This window comes from Panulirus ornatus, chromosome 32, assembly GCF_036320965.1.
Source record: "Panulirus ornatus isolate Po-2019 chromosome 32, ASM3632096v1, whole genome shotgun sequence".
Classification (NCBI taxonomy): domain Eukaryota; kingdom Metazoa; phylum Arthropoda; class Malacostraca; order Decapoda; family Palinuridae; genus Panulirus; species Panulirus ornatus.
Window position 1 is genome coordinate 15,914,887 of NC_092255.1, and position 19,620 is coordinate 15,934,506.

The 19,620-nt window shown below is 40.8% G+C and overlaps 2 protein-coding genes across 4 annotated transcripts in view; one reads left to right on the forward strand and one right to left on the reverse strand.

The window, feature by feature from the left end:
- LOC139759070 (palmitoyltransferase ZDHHC3) overlaps positions 1-19,620 on the forward strand; it is a 306,923-nt gene that overhangs the window by 204,707 nt on the left and 82,596 nt on the right. The gene's annotated exons all lie outside the window — the stretch shown is intronic.
- The window catches only part of LOC139759066 (protein O-mannosyl-transferase F38B6.6-like), an 83,922-nt gene that overhangs the window by 51,768 nt on the left and 12,534 nt on the right, over positions 1-19,620 (reverse strand). For all 3 annotated transcript variants that reach the window (XM_071680993.1, XM_071680994.1, XM_071680996.1), the window contains 3 exons: positions 7,230-7,329; positions 5,500-5,617; positions 2,137-2,291 (listed from right to left, as the gene is read on the reverse strand). In XM_071680993.1, the coding sequence (XP_071537094.1) occupies positions 2,137-2,291; positions 5,500-5,617; positions 7,230-7,329 (373 nt within the window). The remainder of the gene's footprint in view (positions 1-2,136; positions 2,292-5,499; positions 5,618-7,229; positions 7,330-19,620) is intronic.

A 19,620-nucleotide genomic window follows, 5' to 3' on the forward strand; every position in this document is an offset into this window, starting at 1 on the left:
CATGACTAGAGGGAGAGATCTTACATTACAAGCTGCCTCCAACATTCTGATGATGTGAGAAAACAGATTTTCATAAATCAGACACTCCCCTCCCATCAAGACCGAGTTCTAGGAGCAACTTATCAAACAACATCAACCAGGGTCAATACAACAGAAGCAAGGAGAGTGAGGAGACTTTGACTGCCTGAAATATGACACTCAGCTGACAATCCAGGGTCTGAACCAGTATCATTGCTTATCCAACTGGAACAGGCATCAGTAATATAGATTGACAGACTACAGTAATACTATACCTGTCCCTTCCTACCTCTAGTTTAACTCCCCTTATTTGGGACCCATATATTTAAAGCCTCCAAATAAATGAAAAGCAGTTGATAAAGAATATATATGTATCAGAAGTGTAGGGGAAAAAGAGAAGGGGTGACCACATTAAAGATGGAATGAAAAAGACTTTGAGAGTTTGAGGCCTGAGTATGCAGGAAAGTGAAAGGCATGCATGGGATAGAGTAAATTAGAGTGATGTGGTATACTGGGGATGACATACTGTCAATGGTTTGAACCTGGGCATTTAAAGTAGCTGAAAGAAACCAAGGAAAGGTCTATGGGGTCTGGTTGTGGACAGGAGGCTGTGGTTTTGGTACTTACACATAACAGCTAAAGAATGGATATGAACAAATGAGGCCTTTTCCCCATCTTTTCTTGGCAATGCTTTGTTAATGACAGACACTGCGAACAATTGTGAAAGAAAAAAAAAGGACCACAAAACCAAAACACAAGGTGGTGGAATAGGCAGGACAGTCATGCTAACACTACATTACTCACTTTAAAAATTCACAATACTACCATATAATGTAACTTAAAAACGATGGCTGGGATCATATTAGGTGGTCTACAAAGGGTAGGTGAAGGCTGGCACCACCTTACCAGAAATCATGAGAGTTGGAAGTTCCTGACCCATATTTTCCTAAGGAATACATCTTTTGTTTATGAAATAGACTGCAGATAAGAAAAAAAAGTTTTTTCCTTAATATTTTTAAAGTATGAAATATTATTGTCTTTAAATAATGAAATCTGTCAGGATATTCTAAGTTATCTTTGTACTTATCAGTTACATTTTAATGATGTTCGTGCAAAATACTATTTGATTCATACCCCACCATCTAGCAAAATACATTCAAAACTCACACAACAGAGGCCCACTTGTAAACAAGAGATCACTTAATGCATGCCACATTTTCTTTTTTACACAGCTGTACCTGCTTCCCCATTATTTACTGCCTTCAATATGTATAGTCACTATGACTGCAAGGAATGTTAAAGATAGACAGGATAATTAGATACATTCAGAAGGTTTGAAGATGGCAAAAAATTTATGGATATGTCTGCATATCTAAAGAAAATTATTGCTGAAGGAGGTTGCACAGCTAAACAAACATTTAATGTGGATGAGCCTGGCTTTTCTGAAAAAGAATGCAATCCAGAATATTCACTGGCAGCAAAGAAAAGGAATGCTCCAGGGTTTTAGGCCACTAATAATTCCTTGATGCCTTTACTTGGATGGAATGCTTGGGGAGATTTTAAGCATGAGTAAGCCTTTGCTTTTGTTTCATTCAGAAAATCCCAGGACTATGAATAGCTATGTAAATTCTGCATTTATTTCACAAGTTACACAATAAAAGAATTAATGGGTGACAAAGACAAAAAATTAATCAAGCAGCACCTCAAGCCTTCATTACACTTTTTTTGCTACTTACCATTAAACATCATCTGCATTAACTGTGATGTGACAACAATTACTGGACCACCTTTACAGTATATTTCATTACATAATATCTAAATTATGTCATGAAAAAGTGTGGTATATTGGTGGTAAGTAGTTTCTGGTATAGTCCATCCATAAGCATTAGACAAAAAGTTTTGTTCATGAATGTAACCCCCTTATAAAATTGTTCAACTTACAACTCAGCTTGCAACAAGCTTTCAAGAATGCAACCTTATTGCAAGTCAAAGTATAGTATCCTTCTGAATTAAATTAAGATTACACAAAATATTCTCTAACTACTATCCTCCTTTTACAACATAGACATATGATGTCATCAAGGATATCTCTACAAACAAAAAAGAATCAATACTCACTCGAAACAAAAAACTATCTAGAAATGAAGCAGGATTGTCCACTTTCATGAACCTTGGCACAGTAGAGCCCATAACAACCCAACGAGCCATCAGCAGTGCGATACCCGTTATTGCGAGTATCCCATGGCGCCATATGAGGCCACGAACAACACCACCTACAAGAGAAATATAGTAAAACTCATCACACACAAAGTTGCTTAGAAATGGCAAAAGAACACAATCTCATTGATGATTTCTGGACTGGAAGAACATATTCCAGCCTAGGTGTTGAGAGCAATTTAAAGAGATACTGATTGAAAGACTACTAAAGACTATAGACATTCTAAAAAAATTTACAAGATAAAAGAAATAAAGAGAAATTGTGAACACAAACAATAGGATATGACCAGTAATGAATATCTTCATCACTGAGTTTTGTGGTTACGGGATACTTGAATTGGCAAAAACTTTGCCAACAAAGAGAGGTTCAATCACGTATTCATCAGAGTTGGAAGAATGAAAGAAAAATAATATTCAGAGGGCAAAAACTGAAACATCAAAAAAGGTTAGACAAGAGAACAGCACCAACAATACTTCAGAGAGGTCAGGAATAATTGATGCATATGCCAAACTCACACCAATGAATGCAAATGCAGATGAACTGGTGGTAAATGGAAAAGACCTGGAGTTCAAGGACTGAATTAGGAGTAATGGAGACAAATCTTATTAAAGATGTAAGATCTGACCTCATCTGTACAAAGATATACATGATAGGAAGGAGAAAGAACTCGTTATGGAGGCCCAATTGCCATGGCCATCCCCTTAAGGGAGTTCCAGTTGGGAACAGGCATTAGAGATACAGACAGATAAATTGCTAAGAGAAGACAAAGAAGGAAGGGGATGACCCTCATATTAAGGGACATTGAGTTTCAGGAAATACTGATGGATGGCCCATTCAGACATTACCTGTTAGGATTAGTATTTGCAAGAAAGATTTGCCTGTTGGAGTTCATAATCTATAATTCTCTAAGGAATATTGATGAACCAAAACAATTATACAAATAGCAGAGAAAGTTCAGAGATGGGGCCCCATGAGTGTAAAACTCCCAACCTGTACAGTAAAGATACATAGGTGATTACAATACTAACAATGATAGAAATAACAGAATGATGCAGGAAGCGGTGAGGCAAATACTCCTCAGAAACAGTAAAGTTCTAATACCGTAGCAAGGGATTTTAAATACAAACGACCAGGCTGAAAGAATCTGGGTTCTCAAAGACCTAGAGAATTTCCTTTATTAGCTTTCCACTGAGAACACTAGAATCAAAAGAGATGATACATTATCATTATTAGATTCCATCTTTACACACAGTAGTAAGGAAGTTACTGAAATGAAATAAAATACACCAATTGGAAAAAGTAGTCATATGATGCTTGATTACAATCATGTGGTTATGGAATATATGAAAAGATAAGAGAGGAATCCACCTTAAAGAAAAGCTAAGATCATGGAAACTACACTAAGATAACCAATATCTTGTCAGAAAAGTGATCATATAATGCTGCAGGTTGATTACAAGGTCAATGAGAACACAAAAATATCACAGAGGATACCAGACTCAAAGAGAGATGTAATAATGGAAACTACACAGAGATAAACAGTTTCTCTGGGACTATGAGTGAGGAAATGGAGTTCCAGAGACATAATATGCATCACTGTTATGAATCATTCTGTAAAATCAACAGTCTTAGAACATGGATACCTTTAGCTACAAAAAAAAAGGAATGTTAGAAAAGACAAAGTTCAATTAAAGATATCAAAAACAAAACAGCTTAGGGTCACACTATTGAAAAATATGGGCAGCACAACAGTCACCCAACATCTGATACGTGTATGAAAGTATTGAATGAGTGAGCAAGTCAAGGGAGGCAGGATCTGAGAAAATTTGAAAAATATCATGAACAAGGCAACAGGTAATCTAAAACTTTTCAAGAGAATCATAAGGAGTTAACCTGAAGGTACTGAATGAGTGCAGCAAGTTAACAGAGGGAGGAGCTGAGACTTTGAAAAATACTATGAACAAGGCAACAACTAATCTAAAACTTTTCTAGAAAATCATAAGGAGTTAACTGTTGTATAAAAAGCATTAATAAGGCTAAAGGATTCAGAAGGAAGTATTATAGAGAACAGCATTAAGATATGCAAGAAGCTGAATAACAAGTTCAAAAGGGTTTACAAAATGGAAGATGCTGCAGTCCCAAAAACCACCATGATGGAATGGGAAGGTCTTGGAAAGCTATGAAAATTCTGGGAAGGACATCAGTAGACTACTAAAGGGCCCTAACTAATCAAGTTTCTCCATATGCACTGCAGAACTGTATAGACAAACTGAACACATTGCTTTTAAGATACTTCAATATATTGCTATAAAAGGGTATAGAGCCAAGGGAGTGGAATATGGCAATGTAATACCCAACTTTAATATAGGATATCAGGAGGCCCCACTGTTAAGAGTGGTTTGTACAACACTGGAAGAGACAATCAGAAAACAAATGGATGACTGTTTGCAAAGCAGAAACTGAGACACAACGTGGACTCTAAGAAAAGGTCAAATTTAACAAGTTTCATAAAAGCTCAATTCTAGAGTAAAAAACTTAAGTGCTGTGGAAGCCAGCCATATCCACCAAGTAGGACTATATGTCATACAGTTGGTGATGTAAGTGCATCTACATGCAGAGGGTGCAGGACAATGAAGCAGTAGTGCTCGATGTTTTCATTATGGGAGTTGCATTGTAGCTGTCTTGGGATAAGATGAAACGGTGACTGTAGTGATATAGTGAGAGGTGAAGTCCAGAGCACCGAGAGAAAAGTATGACCTGTGTTTATCTGTGAAGTGTGGCTTTTGGTGTGTGTATGTCTGGTAGGTTGGAGTATTAACTGAGTTGGGAGGCCAGCTGCTAAGTGCTTGTTGGGTTATTTCTGTATGTGTTTTCTCAATGTTCTAATTTTTGAGGGGTGGGAGGAATCTGAGAGTAGAGGTTACTAAGTGTGAGGCATGAGAAAGCTTTCTATTTATGCTCTGGTAGTGGTTCCTTACAGTGTCATAGGGGTGGTTGGGGTCTATACTTCAATAATTACATCATGAATGCTACTTAAATGTTGATTTCTTTGAAGCTACTTTATCATTTCTTTTGAGAGATCCTTTGTCACATCTCAATCCTAAATTAAGTAACACTATCCTACTTTTCAATGCTGCTACATGTAGCAGACTCTTTTCTTTTGTCACAACTGTGAATTACTCATGCACTGGTATCTTAAAATATTCAGAACAATAATTTTCTTCAGTAAGCAGTTATCACCTTATACATTCTAAAAACCATACCTGGTAGATTTCTCCATATGGCTGATGCCCGATGACTATGACCGATAATCAGTGATACAGCTGTACGGCCTATCAAGCCTCCATGAGCTAATAAGATATCATACGCACTGCAGACTCCCTGGAAAATAAAATTTTATTAAACAGCTCTGATGTGCAATGTCATCAGGATTAAAATTCTTTCCTTCCTTTCATACATGTTCACTATTTCTTGCAAAAATGAAGTAACATCAGAACAGATGAATGTGCCTTAGAGGAGCAAGTCTTCATTTGGTTCCTTCCTTTCCTTCTTTTGAAAAGTAATACTGGAGAGGAAAATTTCCATCACCCAACTCCAACCCCTTTTAGTTGCTTTCTACAATACACTGGAGATATGTTAACTGCAAGCTCCTGGAAATGTGAGCCTCAGAGAATGAGATGAAGGGTATTCTATTACTTATGATCGAATTCTTAGTTTTGTATTATGGGTGATCGCCCCAACCACAAGTAATAGGATACCCTTTGTCTCACATCTCATCAGGCTCAAAATACCAGCAGCTAGCATTTCACAGTACCTTACGGTAAAAATGTATAAACAGAGTCTATAAGAACATGCACTCTCATGGAAAACATAATGATCTCCAAAAGCCAGAATTTGAACCCAGGACCTTTGGATGGTAACCAAGAATGCTAACAGCTAACTTATGATCACTCTAATAAGGCTTTTGTTGGAGATTCTGTGTTTTCTGAAAATGCCGTTTCATATGTACTATTTTCGTACATTTTCACCTGTTAGGTACTGTTAAATGCTATCTGCTGGTATTTTGAGCCTGAGGGAATGAGATGATGAGTATTCTATTACTAGTGATAGAATAGTTATTTCCCTATTAGAGGCAATCAAAAGCTAGCTGTTAGCATTCCAGACTACCATACAGCACTCAATAAGCATGTAATCAAATAATGTCTGATAACCTCAACCCCACTCTCACAATTCAACAAACTGTTCCCAATTTCTCTCATCCTAGGCATCCCATGTCCTTCAATTACACTCTCTACTGCCAAATCACTCTCTCTTGCATATAAATGCCCCATCATATAAATGCCCCATCAAGAAGACTTGATCCTAATATCTCAAGCACTCCTTCAGCTCCTCCCACAAGAGTCTTTTCTTCCTTACTGCTCTCACTAACAGGTGCATAGGTGCATAAACAATGACACTCACCCACCTTTCAAATTCTACTTTCAATCTCACCTACATCCTTCCAGAGCTCATTTCCTTACACTCTTTTACACATTCCCACAGTTTTTCCTTCATCAAAAGTGCCATCCCATCCTTGTGTTTGTCCTCCTCCTAACCAAACTTTACCCCCAAACACACCCCTACCATCTGTCCACCTTCCCTTTCATCTTAACTTACTTCAAAGATACATCATCCAGGTTCCTCTCCTTAACCAAAGCACCTATCTGGCTTTTCTTCTAATCCTAGATAATGCATGCACATTCAGACATCCAAGCCTGAGTCTTTGGGAACCATTCTTCACTTAGCTTTTTCCTCTCTTCCAGTTTCCCATTTCCTATGAGTCCTCTCTTATGAAACTCAAGAGACACATGGGTAGTTTTCTTATCCCCTGTTCCCTGGGATATGAAAAATGTGATTCAGAATGAAGTATGTGAATTACAAGTTTAGCGCAAGATGAATGACTGAACATCACTGACACCAACTTCAAAATCATCCACAGGAAGAAAATACATACCAGTGCAGTGATGCCAACCTCCTTACAGAGCATGGCTGTGGCTGTAGAGGCAGCAGTCATCAGTAAATATAACATGCTACGACCACATTTACGTGAACTGCTGCAAAACAAAAAGTTTCCTCGTCATAAAAAGAAAATACAAAATGTTCATATTCATCTCTATGCAACTGATTGGACAATATAATGAGCATGGGTACGTGAACAACACAATAAATCTCGGTACAGTATATGTCAGTTTTCCCCATATACTGCATGGTGGAAGTGAAACAAAACTAAAACAAATATCATATACCTCACAGCTCTATTTCCTTAGCTCTTATTGACTAGGTTTAAATCAGATTTTCTTAAAAGAAAGTACAACTTTTAAAAGAATACAAAAGAAAGAAAGCTGCAATGGGCAAGTATGAAATACACGAAGAGGTAGAAATAAGAAAACTTCAGATATAAACAAAACATTTGATTATATAAAAGTATTTTTGCACAGGACTCTGCCTAAATGAGGTTACATCACAAGTAAAAAGTCCCCTTTGGCAAGGCTGTATCATGGTCTGTTGATGAAAGGGAGTGCAGTCTCGTCAAAAAACTTCTAACTCCAAAGGAGTCCTCCCACTTCCGACACAAATGTCCCATTTGTCAACCTTCCCTCACTCCTTCTCTCCATATGTTCAAACCATTTCAAAACATCCTCTTCTACTCTCTCAACCACACTCTTTTTATTTCCACACATCTCCCTTATCCTTTCATTTCTTACTCAATCAAACAACCTCACATCACATATTGTCCTCAAACATTTCATTTCCAACATACAGGAGGGTGAAAGGCATGCAAGGAATAGAGTGAATTGGAATGATGTAGTATACTGGGGTCGATGTGCTGTCAATGGATTGAACCAGGGCATATGAAGCGTCTGGGGTAAGCCATGGAAAGGTCTGTGGGCCTGGATGTGGAAAGGGAGCTGTGGTTTTGGTGCATTACAAATAACAGCAAGAAACTGAGTGTGAACGAATGTGGCCTTCTTGTCTTTTCCTGGTGCAACATCAATGGTGGGGTGGTGACGGAAATGGATGAAAGCAACAAGTATGAATATGTACATGTGTATATATGTATATGTCTGTGTATGTATATGCTGAAATGTATATGTATATGTGTGTATGGGCATTTATGTGTGTATGAGGGTTGGGCCTTTCTTCATCTGTTTTCTTGTGCTACCTCGTTGATGCGGGAAAAAGCAATTAAGTATAAATATATATGTGTAGGTGAGAAGATGGGTGCTAACCTCGCTGTCGCAGGAAACAGCAATTATGTAAAATAAATAATAAGATATGATTATATATATATCCCTAGGGATACGGTAGAAAGAATACTTCAAATGCATTCCTCACGTGTCGCAGAAGGCGACTAAAGGGGACAAGAGTGGGTGGCGAGAAACAATCCCCTCCTTGTATTTCAACTTTCTTAAAGGGGAAACAGAAGAAGGAGTCACACGGGGAGTGCTCATCCTCCTCGAAGGCTCAGATTGGGGTGTCTAAATGTGTGTGGATGTAACCAAGATGAGAAAAAAGGAGAGATAGGTAGTATGTTTGAGGAAAGGAACCTGGATGTTTTGGTTCTGAGTGAAACGAAGCTCAAGGGTAAAGGGGAAGAGTAGTTTGGGAATATCTTGGGAGTAAAGTCAGGGGTTAGTGAGAGTACAACAGAAAGGGAAGGAGTAGCACTACTCCTGTAACAGGAGTGGTGGGAGTATGTGATAGGGTGTAAGAAAGTAAGCTCTAGATTGATATGGGTAAAACTGAAAGTGGATGGAGAGAGATGGGTGATTATTGGTGCATGTGCACCTGGGCATGAGAAGAAAGATCATGAGGCAAGTGTTTTGGGAGCAGCTAAGTGAGTGTGTTAGTAGTTTTGATGCACGAGACCGGGTTATAGTGATGGGTGATTTGAATGCAAAGGTGAGTAATGTGGAAGTTGAGGGAATAATTGGTGTACATGGGGTGTTCAGTGTTGTAAATTGAAATGGTTAGGAGCTTGTAGATTTATGTGCTGAAAAAGGACTGGTGATTGGGAATACCTGATTTAAAAAGAGAGAGATACATAAGTATACGTATGTAAGTAGGAGAGATGGCCAGAGAGCATTATTGGATTATGTGTTAATTGATAGGGCGCCTAAAGAGAGACTTTTGGATGTTAATGTGCTGAGAGGTGCAACTGGAGGGATGTCTGATCATTATCTTGTGGAGATGAAGGTGAAGATTTGTAGAGGTTTTCAGAAAAGAATAGAGAATGTTGGGGTGAAGAAGGTGGTGAGGGTAAGTGAGCTTGGGAAGGAGACTTACTTGAGGAAGTACCAGGAGAGACTGAGTACAGAATAGAAAAAGGTGAGAACAAAGGACAGTAAGGGGAACGGGGGAGGAATGGGATGTATTTAGGGAAGCAGTGATGGCTTACGCAAAAGATGCTTGTGGCATGAGAAGCATGGGAGGTGGGCAGATTAGAAAGGGTAGTGAGTAGTGGGATGAAGAAGTAAGATTAGTGAAAGAGAAGAGAGAGGCATTTGGACAATTTTTGCAGGGAAATAATGCCAATGACTGGGAGATGTATAAAAGAAAGAGGCAGGAGGTCAAGAGAAAGGTGCAAGAGGTGAAAAAGAGGGTAAATGAGAGTTGAGGTGAAAGAGTATCATTAAATATCAGGGAGAATAAAAAGATATTTTGGAAGGAGGTAAATAAAGTGCGTAAGACAAGGGAACGAATGGGAACATCAGTGAAGGGGGCTAATGGGGAGGTGGTAACAAGTAGTGGTGATGTGAGAAGGAGATGGAGTGAGTATTTTGAAGGTTTGTTGAATGTGTTTGATGATAGAGTGGCAGATATAGGGTGTTTTGGTCGAGGTGTTGTGCAAAGTGAGAGGGTTAGGGAGAATGCTTTGGTAAACAGAGAAGAGGTAGTAAAAGCTTTGCAGAAGGTGAAAGCCAGCTAGGCAGCGGGTTTGGACAGTATTGCAGTGGAATTTATTAAAAAAGGGGGTGACTGTATTGTTGACTGGTTGGTAAGATTATTTATTGTATATATGACTCATGGTGAGGTGCCTGAGGACTGGTGGAATGTTTGCATAGTACCATTGTACAAAGGCAAAGGGGATAAGAGTGAGTGCTCAAATTACAGAGGTATAAGTTAGTTGAGTATTCCTGGTAAATCATACGGGAGGGTATTAATTGAGAGGGTGAAGGCATGTACAGAGCATCAGATTGGGGAAGAGCAGTGTGGTTTCAGAAGTGGTAGAGGATGTGTGGATCAGGTGTTTGCTATGAAAAATGTATGTGAGAAATTACTTAGAAAAGCAAAAGGAGTGAAAAAGATTTTGAGCAATTGGGGCCTGAACATACAAGATGGTGAAAAGCGTGCAAGGAATAGAATGAATTGGAACGATGTGGTATAATGGGGTCGACATGCTGTCAATGGAATGAACCAGGGCATGTTACGCATCTGGGGTAAACCATGGAAAGTTTTGTGGGGCATGGATGTGAAAAGGGAGCTGGGGTATATATATATACAGGCAGCAGGTTTGGATGGTATTGCAGTGGAATCTATTAAAAAAGGGGGTGACTGTATTGTTGACTGGCTGGTAAGGTTATTTAATGTATGTATGACTCATGGTGAGGTGCCTGAGGATTGGCGGAATGCGTGCATAGTGCCATTGTACAAAGGCAAAGGGGATAAGAGTGAGTGCTCAAATTACAGAGGTATAGGTTTGTTGAGTATTCCTGGTAAATTATATGGGAGGGTATTGTTTGAGAGGGTGAAGGCATGTACAGAGCATCAGATTGGAGAAGAGCAGTATGGTTTCAGAAGTGGTAGAGGATGTGTGGATCAGGTGTTTGCTTTGAAGAATGTATGTGAGAAATAATTAGAAAAGCAAATGGATTTGTATGTAGCATTTATGGATCTGGAGAAGGCATATGATAGAGTTGATAGAGATGCTCTGTGGAAGGTATTAAGAATATATGGTGTGGGAGGCAAGTTGTTAGAAGCAGTGAAAAGTTTTTATCGAGGATGTAAGGCATGTGTACGTGAAGGAAGAGAGGAAAGTGATTGGTTCTCAGTGAATGTAGGTTTGCGGCAGGGGTGTGTGATGTCTCCATGGTTGTTTAATTTGTTTATGGATGGGGTTGTCAGGGAGGTGAATGCAAGAGTTTTGGAAAGAGGGGCAAGTATGAAGTCTGTTGTGGATGAGAGAGCTTGGGAAGTGAGTCAGTTGTTGTTCGCTGATGATACAGCGCTAGTGGCTGATTCATGTGAGAAACTGCAAAAGCTGGTGACTGAGTTTGGTAAAGTGTGTGAAAGAAGAAAGTTCAGAGTAAATGTGAATAAGAGCAAGGTTATTAGGTACAGTAGGGTTGAGGGTCAAGTCAATTGGGAGGTAAGTTTGAATGGAGAAAAACTGGAGGAAGTAAAGTGTTCTAGATATCTGGGAGTGGATCTGGCAACGGATGGAACCATGGAAGCGGAAGTGAATCATAGGGTGGGGGAGGGGGCGAAAATCCTGGGAGCCTTGAAGAATGTTTGGAAGTCGAGAACATTATCTCGGAAAGCAAAAATGGGTATGTTTGAAGGAATAGTGGTTCCAACAATGTTGTATGGTTGCAAGGCGTGGGCTATGGATAGAGTTGTGCGCAGGAGGGTGGATGTGCTGGAAATGAGATGTTTGAGGACATTGTGTGGTGTGAGGTGGTTTGATCGAGTAAGTAATGTAAGGGTAAGAGAAATGTGTGGAAATAAAAAGAGCGTGGTTGAGAGAGCAGAAGAGGGTGTTTTGAAATGGTTTGGGCACATGGAGAGAATGAGTGAGGAAAGATTAACCAAGAGGATATATGTGTCGGAGGTGGAGGGAACGAGGAGAAGTGGGAGACCAAATTGGAGGTGGAAAGTTGGAGTGAAAAAGATTTTGAGTGATCGGGGCCTGAACATGCAGGAGGGTAAAAGGCGGGCAAGGAATAGAGTGAATTGGATCGATGTGGTATACCGGGGTTGACGTGCTGTCATTGGATTGAATCAGGGCATGTGAAGTGTCTGGGGTAAACCATGGAAAGTTGTGTGGGGCCTGGGTGTGGAAAGGGAGCTGTGGTTTCGGGCATTATTGCATGACAGCTAGAGACTGAGTGTGAACGAATGGGGCCTTTGTTGTCTTTTCCTAGCGCTACCTCGCACACATGAGGGGGCAGGGGGATGGTATTCCATGTGTGGCGAGGTGGCGATGGGAATGAATAAAGGCAGACAGTGTGAATTGTGTGCATGGGTATATATGTATGTGTCTGTGTATGTATATATATATGTACATTGAGATGTATAGGTATGTATATTTGCGTGTGTGGACGTGTATGTATATACATTTGTATGGGGGTGGGTTGGGCCATTCCTTTCGTCTGTTTCCTTGCGCTACCTCGCAAACGCGGGAGACAGCGACAAAGCAAAATAAAAAAATAAAAATATGTATATATATACACATTTATTTATTATACTTTGTCGCTGTCTCTCACGTTAGCAAAGTAGCGCAAGGAAACAGATGAGAGAATGACCCAACCCACCCACAAACACATGTATATACATACATGTCCACACACAGCACATATACATACCTATACATCTCAACGTATACATATATATACACACACAGACATATACATATATACACATGTACATAATTCATACTGTCTGCCCTTATTCATTCCCGTCACCACCCCACCACACATAAACTGACAACCCCCTCCCCCTGCATGTGCGCCGGGTAACACTAGGAAAAGACAACAAAGGCCACATTCATTCACACTCAGTCTCTAGCTGTCATGTATAATGCACTGAAACCACAGCTCCCTTTCCACATCCAGGCCCCACAAAACTTTCCATGGTTTACCCCAAACACTTCACATGCCCTGATTCAATCCATTGACAACATGTCGACCCCGCGATACCACATCATTCCAATTCACTCTATTCCTTGCACACCTTTCATCCTCCTGCATGTTCAGGCCCTGATCACTCAAAATCTTTTTCACTCCATCTTTCCACCTCCAATTTGGTCTCCCACTTCTCGTTTCCTCCACCTCTGACAAATATATCCTCTTTGTCAATCTTTCCTCACTCATTCTCTCCATGTGACCAAACCATTTCAAAACACCCTCTTCTGCTCTCTCAACCACACTCTTTTTTATTACCACACATCTCTCTTGCCCTTTCATTACTTACTCGATCAAACCACCTCACACCACATATTGTCCTCAAACATCTCATTTCCAGCACATCCTTCCTCCTCCGCACAACTCTATCTATAGCCCACACCTCGCAACCATATAACATCGTTGGAACCACTATTCCTTCAAACATACCCATTTTTGCTTTCCAAGATGACGTTCTCGACTTCCACACATTTTTCAATGCTACCAGAACTTTCGCCCCCTCCCCCACCCTATGGTTCACTTCCGCTTCCGTTATTTATTTTGCTTTGTCGCTGTCTCCCACGTTAGTGAGGTAGCGCAAGGAATCAGATGAAAGAATGGCCCAACCCACCCACATACACATGTATATACATACACGTCCACACACGCAAATATACATACCTATACATCTCAACATATACTTATATATACACACACAGACATATACATATATACACATGTACATAATTCATAGTCTGCCTTTATTCATTCCCATTGCCACCCACCATACATGAAGTAACAACCCCCTACCCCCAAATGTTTGTGAGGTAGTGATAGGAAAAGACAACAAAGGCCCCATTCGTTCACACTCAGTCTGTAGCTGTCAAGTAATAATGCACCGAAACCACAGCTCCCTTTCCACATCCAGGCCCCACACAACTTTCCATGGATTACTCCAGACGCTTCACATGCCCTGGTTCAATCCATTGACAGCACGTCGGCCCCGGTATACCACATCGTTCCAATTCACTCTATTCCTTGCACGCCTTTCACCCTTCTGTATGTTCAGGCCCTGCTCACTCAAAATCTTTTTCACTCCATCTTTCCACCTCCAATTTGGTCTTCCACTTCTCCTCGTTCCCTCCACCTCCGATACATATATCCTCTTGGTCAATCTTTCCTCACTCATTCTCTCCATGCGACCAAACCATTTCAAAACATTCAAACTTACCTCCCAAGTGACTTGTCCCTCAACCCTACTGTACCTAATAACCTTGCTCTTATTCACATTGACTCTCAGCTTTCTCCTTTCACACACTTTACCAAAATCAGTCACCAGCTTCTGCAGTTTCTCACCCGAATCGGCCACCAGCACTGTATCATCAGCGAACAACAACTGACTTACTTCCCAAGCTCTCTCATTCACAAGAGACTGCGTACTTGCCCCTCTTTCCAAAACTCTTCCTACACGTACACATGCCTTACATCCTCGATAAAAACTTTTCATTGCTTCTAACAACTTACTTCCCACACTATATATTCTTAATACCTTCCACAGAGCATCTCTATCAACTCTTAAGTATTTCTTACATACATTTTTCATAGCAAACACCTGATCCACATATCCTCTACCACTTCTGAAACCACACTGCTCTTCCCCAATCTGATGCTCTGTACATGCCTTCACCCTCTCAATCAATACCCTCCCATATAATTTACCAGAAATACTCAACAAACTTATACCTCTATAATTTAAGCACTCACTCTTATCCCCTTTGCCTTTGTACAATGGCACTATGCAACCATTCCACCAGTCCTCAGACACCTCACCATGAGTCATACATACATTAAATAACCTTACCAACCAGTCAACAATACAGTCACCCCCTTTTTTAATAAATTCCATGCAATACCATCCAAACCTGCTGCCTTGCCAGCTTTCATCTTCCACTTTTACTACTTCTTCTCTGAGAAGATATATATCTTCTCATGACCAGGTGCATAGGCACCCATAATCACCCATCTCCATCCACCTTTAGTTTTACCCATATCAATCTAGAGTTTACTTTCTTACACTCTATCACACACTCCCACAACTCCTGCTTCAGGAGTAGCCAAAACATCCAGGTTCCTTTCCTCAAATATACTACCTATCTCTCCTTTTCTCTCATCTTCGTTACAGCTACACACATTTAGACATCCCTATCTGAGCCTTCGAGGAGGATGAGCACCCTCCACATGACTCCTTCTTCTGTTTTCCCTTCTGGAAACTTAAAATACATGGAGGGGAGGGTTTCTAGTCCCCCGCTCCTGTCCCCTATAGTCGCCTTTTACGATACATGGGGAATGCATGGGAAGTATTCTTTCTTCCCTATCCTTCTAGGACAGAAAGATCATGAGGCAGGTGTTTTGGGATCGGTTGAGTGAGTGTGTTAGCAGCTTTGATGCACGAGACCAGGTTATAGTGATGGTTGATTTGAATATAAAGGTAAGTAATGTGGCAGTTGAGGGTATAATTGGTGTACAGGGGGTGATTAGTGTTGTAAATGGAAATAGTGAAGAGCTTGTAGATTTGTGTGCTGAAAAAGGACTGGTGATTGGGAATACCTGGTTTAAAAAGAGAGATATGTACATAAGTATACGTATGTAAGAAGGAGAGATGGCCAGAGAGCGTCATTGGATTATATGTTAATCAATAAGTGCGTGAACAAGAGACTTTTGGATGTTAATCTGCTGAAAGGGGCAACTGGAGGAATGTTTGATCATTATCTTGTGGAGGCAAAGGTGAAGATTTGTAGAGGTTTTCAGAAAAGAAGAGAGAATGTTGGGGTAAAGAGAGTGGTGAGAGTAAGTGAGTTTGGAAAGACTTGTGTGAGGAAGTACCAGGAGAGATTGGGTGCAGAATGGAAAAAGGTGAGAGCAAATGATGTAAGGGGAATGGGGGAAGAATGGGATGTATTTAGGGAAGCAGTAATGGCTTGTGCAAAAGATGCTTTTTGGCATGAGAAAAGTGGGAGATGGGTAGATTAGAAAGGGTAGTTAGTGGTGGGATGAAGAAGTAAGATTGTTAGTGAAAGAGAAGAGAGTGAGGTGTTTGGACAATTTTTGCAGGGAAGTAGTGCGAATGGTTGGGAGATGCATAAAAGAAAGAGACAGGAGGTCAAGAGAAAGGTGCAAGAGGTGAAAAAGAGGGCAAATGACTGTTGGGGTGAAAGAGTATCATTAAATTTTAGGGAGAATAAAAAGATGTCTTGGAGGGGGGTAAATAAAGTACATAATACAAGAGAACAAACAGGAAGATAGGTGAAGGGGGCTAAAGGGTAGGTAATAATAAGAAGTCGTGAAATGAGATGGAGATGGAGAGAGTATTTTGAAGATTTGCTGACTTTGTTTGATGATACAGTGGTAGATAAAGGGTGTTTTGGTCAAGATGGTGTGCAAAGTGAGAGGATCAGGGAGAATGGTTTGGTAAGCAGAGAAGAGGTAGTGAAAGCTTTGCGAAGATGAAAGCCAGCAAGGTGACAGGTTTGGATGGTATTGCAGTGGAAGTTATTAAAAAAGGGAGTGACTGTGTTGTTGACTGGTTGGTAAGGATATTCACTGTATTTATGGTTGATGGTGAAGTTCCGGAGGATTGGCAGAATGCATGCATAGTGCCATTGTACAAAGGCAAAGGGGATAAAGGTAAGTGTTTAAATTACACAGGTATAAGTTTGTTGAGTATTCCTGGGAAATTATATGGGAGGGCATTGATTGAGAGGGTCAAGGCATGTACACAGCATCAGATTGGGGAAGAGCAGTGTGGTTTCAGAAGAGGTAGAGGATGTGTGGATCAGGTGTTTGCTTTGAAGAATGTATGTGAGAAATACATAGAAAAACAGATGGATTTGTATGTAGCACTTATGATCTGGAGAAGGCATATGATAGAGTTGATAGAGATGCTTTGTGAAAGGTATTAAGAGTATATGATGTGGAAGGTAAGTTGCTAGAAGCAGTGAAAAGTTTTTATCAAGGATGTATGGCATGTGTATGAGTAGGAAGAGAGGAAAGTGAATGGTTCCCAGTAAATGTCGTTTGAGGCAGGGGTGCGTGATGTCTCCATGGCTGTTCAATTTATTTATGGATGGGGTTCTTAGGGAGATGAATGCTAGAGTTTTGGAGAGAGGGGCAAGTATGCAATCTGGTGTGGATGAGAGGGCTTGGGAAGTGAGTCAGTTGTTGCTCGCTGATGATACAGCACTGGTGGCTGATTCAGGTGTGAAACTGCAGAAGCTGGTGACTGAGTTTGGTAAAGTGTGTAAAAGAAGAAAGTTGAGAGTAAATGTGAATAAGAGCAAGGTTATTAGGTTCAGTAGGGTTGAGGGAAAAGTAAATTGGGAGGTAAGTTTGAAGAGAGAAAAACTGGAGGAAGTGAAGTGTTTTAGATATCTGGGAGTGGATTTAGCAGCAGATGGAACCATGGAAGCAGAGGTGAGTCACAGGGTGGGGGAGGGGGCAAAGGTTCTGGAAGCGTTGAAGAATGTGTGGAAGGCGAGAACATTATCTCGGTGAGCAAAAATGGGTGTATTTGAAGGAATAATGGTTCTAACAATATTATATGGTTGCGAGGCATGGGCTACAGATAGAATTGTGCGGAGGGAGGTGGATGTGTTGGAAATGAGATGTTTGAGAAAAATATGTGGTGTGAGGTGGTTTGATCGAGTAAGTAATGAAAGGTTAAGAAAGATGTGTGGTGATAAAAAGAGGGTGGTTGAGAGAGCAGAAGAGGGTGTATTTAGATAGTTTGGTCACATGGAGAGAATGAGTGAGGAAAGAGTGACAAAGAGGATATATGTGTCAGAGTTGGAGGGAACAAAGAGAAGTGGGAGACGAAATTTGAGGTGGAAGCATGGAGTGATAAAGATTTTGAGCGATCAGGGGCCTGAACATACAAGAGGATGAAAGGTTTGCAAGGAACAGAGTGAAGTGGAACGATGTGGTATACCGGGGTCGACATGCTGTCAATGGATTGAACCAGGTTATGTGAAGCGTCTGGGGTAAACCATGGAAAGTTTTGTGGGACCTGGATGTGGAAGGGAGCTGTGGATTCAGTGCATTACACATGACAGCTAGAGACTGAGTGTGAACGAATGTGGCCTTTGTCGTCTTTTCTTAGCGCTACCTCGCGCACGTGCGGAAGGAACGGGGGTGCCATTTCATATGTGACATGTTGGCAATGGGAATGGATGAAGGCAGCAAGTATAGATATGTACATGGGTATATATGTATATATCTGAGTGGTAGAGGATGTGTGGATCAGGTGTTTGCTTTGAAGAATGTATGTGAGAAATACTTAGAAAAGCAAATGGATTTGTATGTAGCATTTATGGATCTGGAGAAGGCATATGATAGAGTTGATAGAGATGCTCTGTGGAAGGTATTAAGAATATATGGTGTGGGAGGCAAGTTGTTAGAAGCAGTGAAAAGTTTTTATCGAGGATGCAAGGCATGTGTACGTGTAGGAAGAGAGGAAAGTGATTGGTTCTCAGTGAATGTAGGTTTGCGGCAGGGGTGTGTGATGTCTCCATGGTTGTTTAATTTGTTTATGGATGGGGTTGTTAGGGAGGTAAATGCAAGAGTTTTGGAAAGAGGGGCAAGTATGAAGTCTGTTGGGGATGAGAGAGCTTGGGAAGTGAGTCAGTTGTTGTTTGCTGATGATACAGCGCTGGTGGCGGATTCATGTGAGAAACTGCAGAAGCTGGTGACGGAGTTTGGTAAAGTGTGTGGAAGAAGAAAGTTAAGAGTAAATGTGAATAAGAGCAAGGTTATTAGGTACAGTAGGGTTGAGGGTCAAGTCAATTGGGAGGTGAGTTTGAATGGAGAAAAACTGGAGGAAGTGAAGTGTTTTAGATATCTGGGAGTGGATCTGTCAGCGGATGGAACCATGGAAGCGGAAGTGGATCATAGGGTGGGGGAGGGGGCGAAAATTTTGGGAGCCTTGAAAAATGTGTGGAAGCCGAGAACATTATCCCGGAAAGCAAAAATGGGTATGTTTGAAGGAATAGTAGTTCCAACAATGTTGTATGGTTGCGAGGCGTGGGATATGGATAGAGTTGTGCGCAGGAGGATGGATGTGCTGGAAATGAGATGTTTGAGGACAATGTGTGGTGTGAGGTGGTTTGATCGAGTAAGTAACGTAAGGGTAAGAGAGATGTGTGGAAATAAAAAGAGCGTGGTTGAGAGAGCAGAAGAGGGTGTTTTGAAATGGTTTGGGCACATGGAGAGAATGAGTGAGGAAAGATTGACCAAGAGGATATATGTGTCGGAGGTGGAGGGAACGAGGAGAAGAGGGAGACCAAATTGGAGGTGGAAAGATGGAGTGAAAAGGATTTTGTGTGATCGGGGCCTGAACATGCAGGAGGGTGAAAGGAGGGCAAGGAATAGAGTGAATTGGAGCGATGTGGTATACAGGGGTTGACGTGC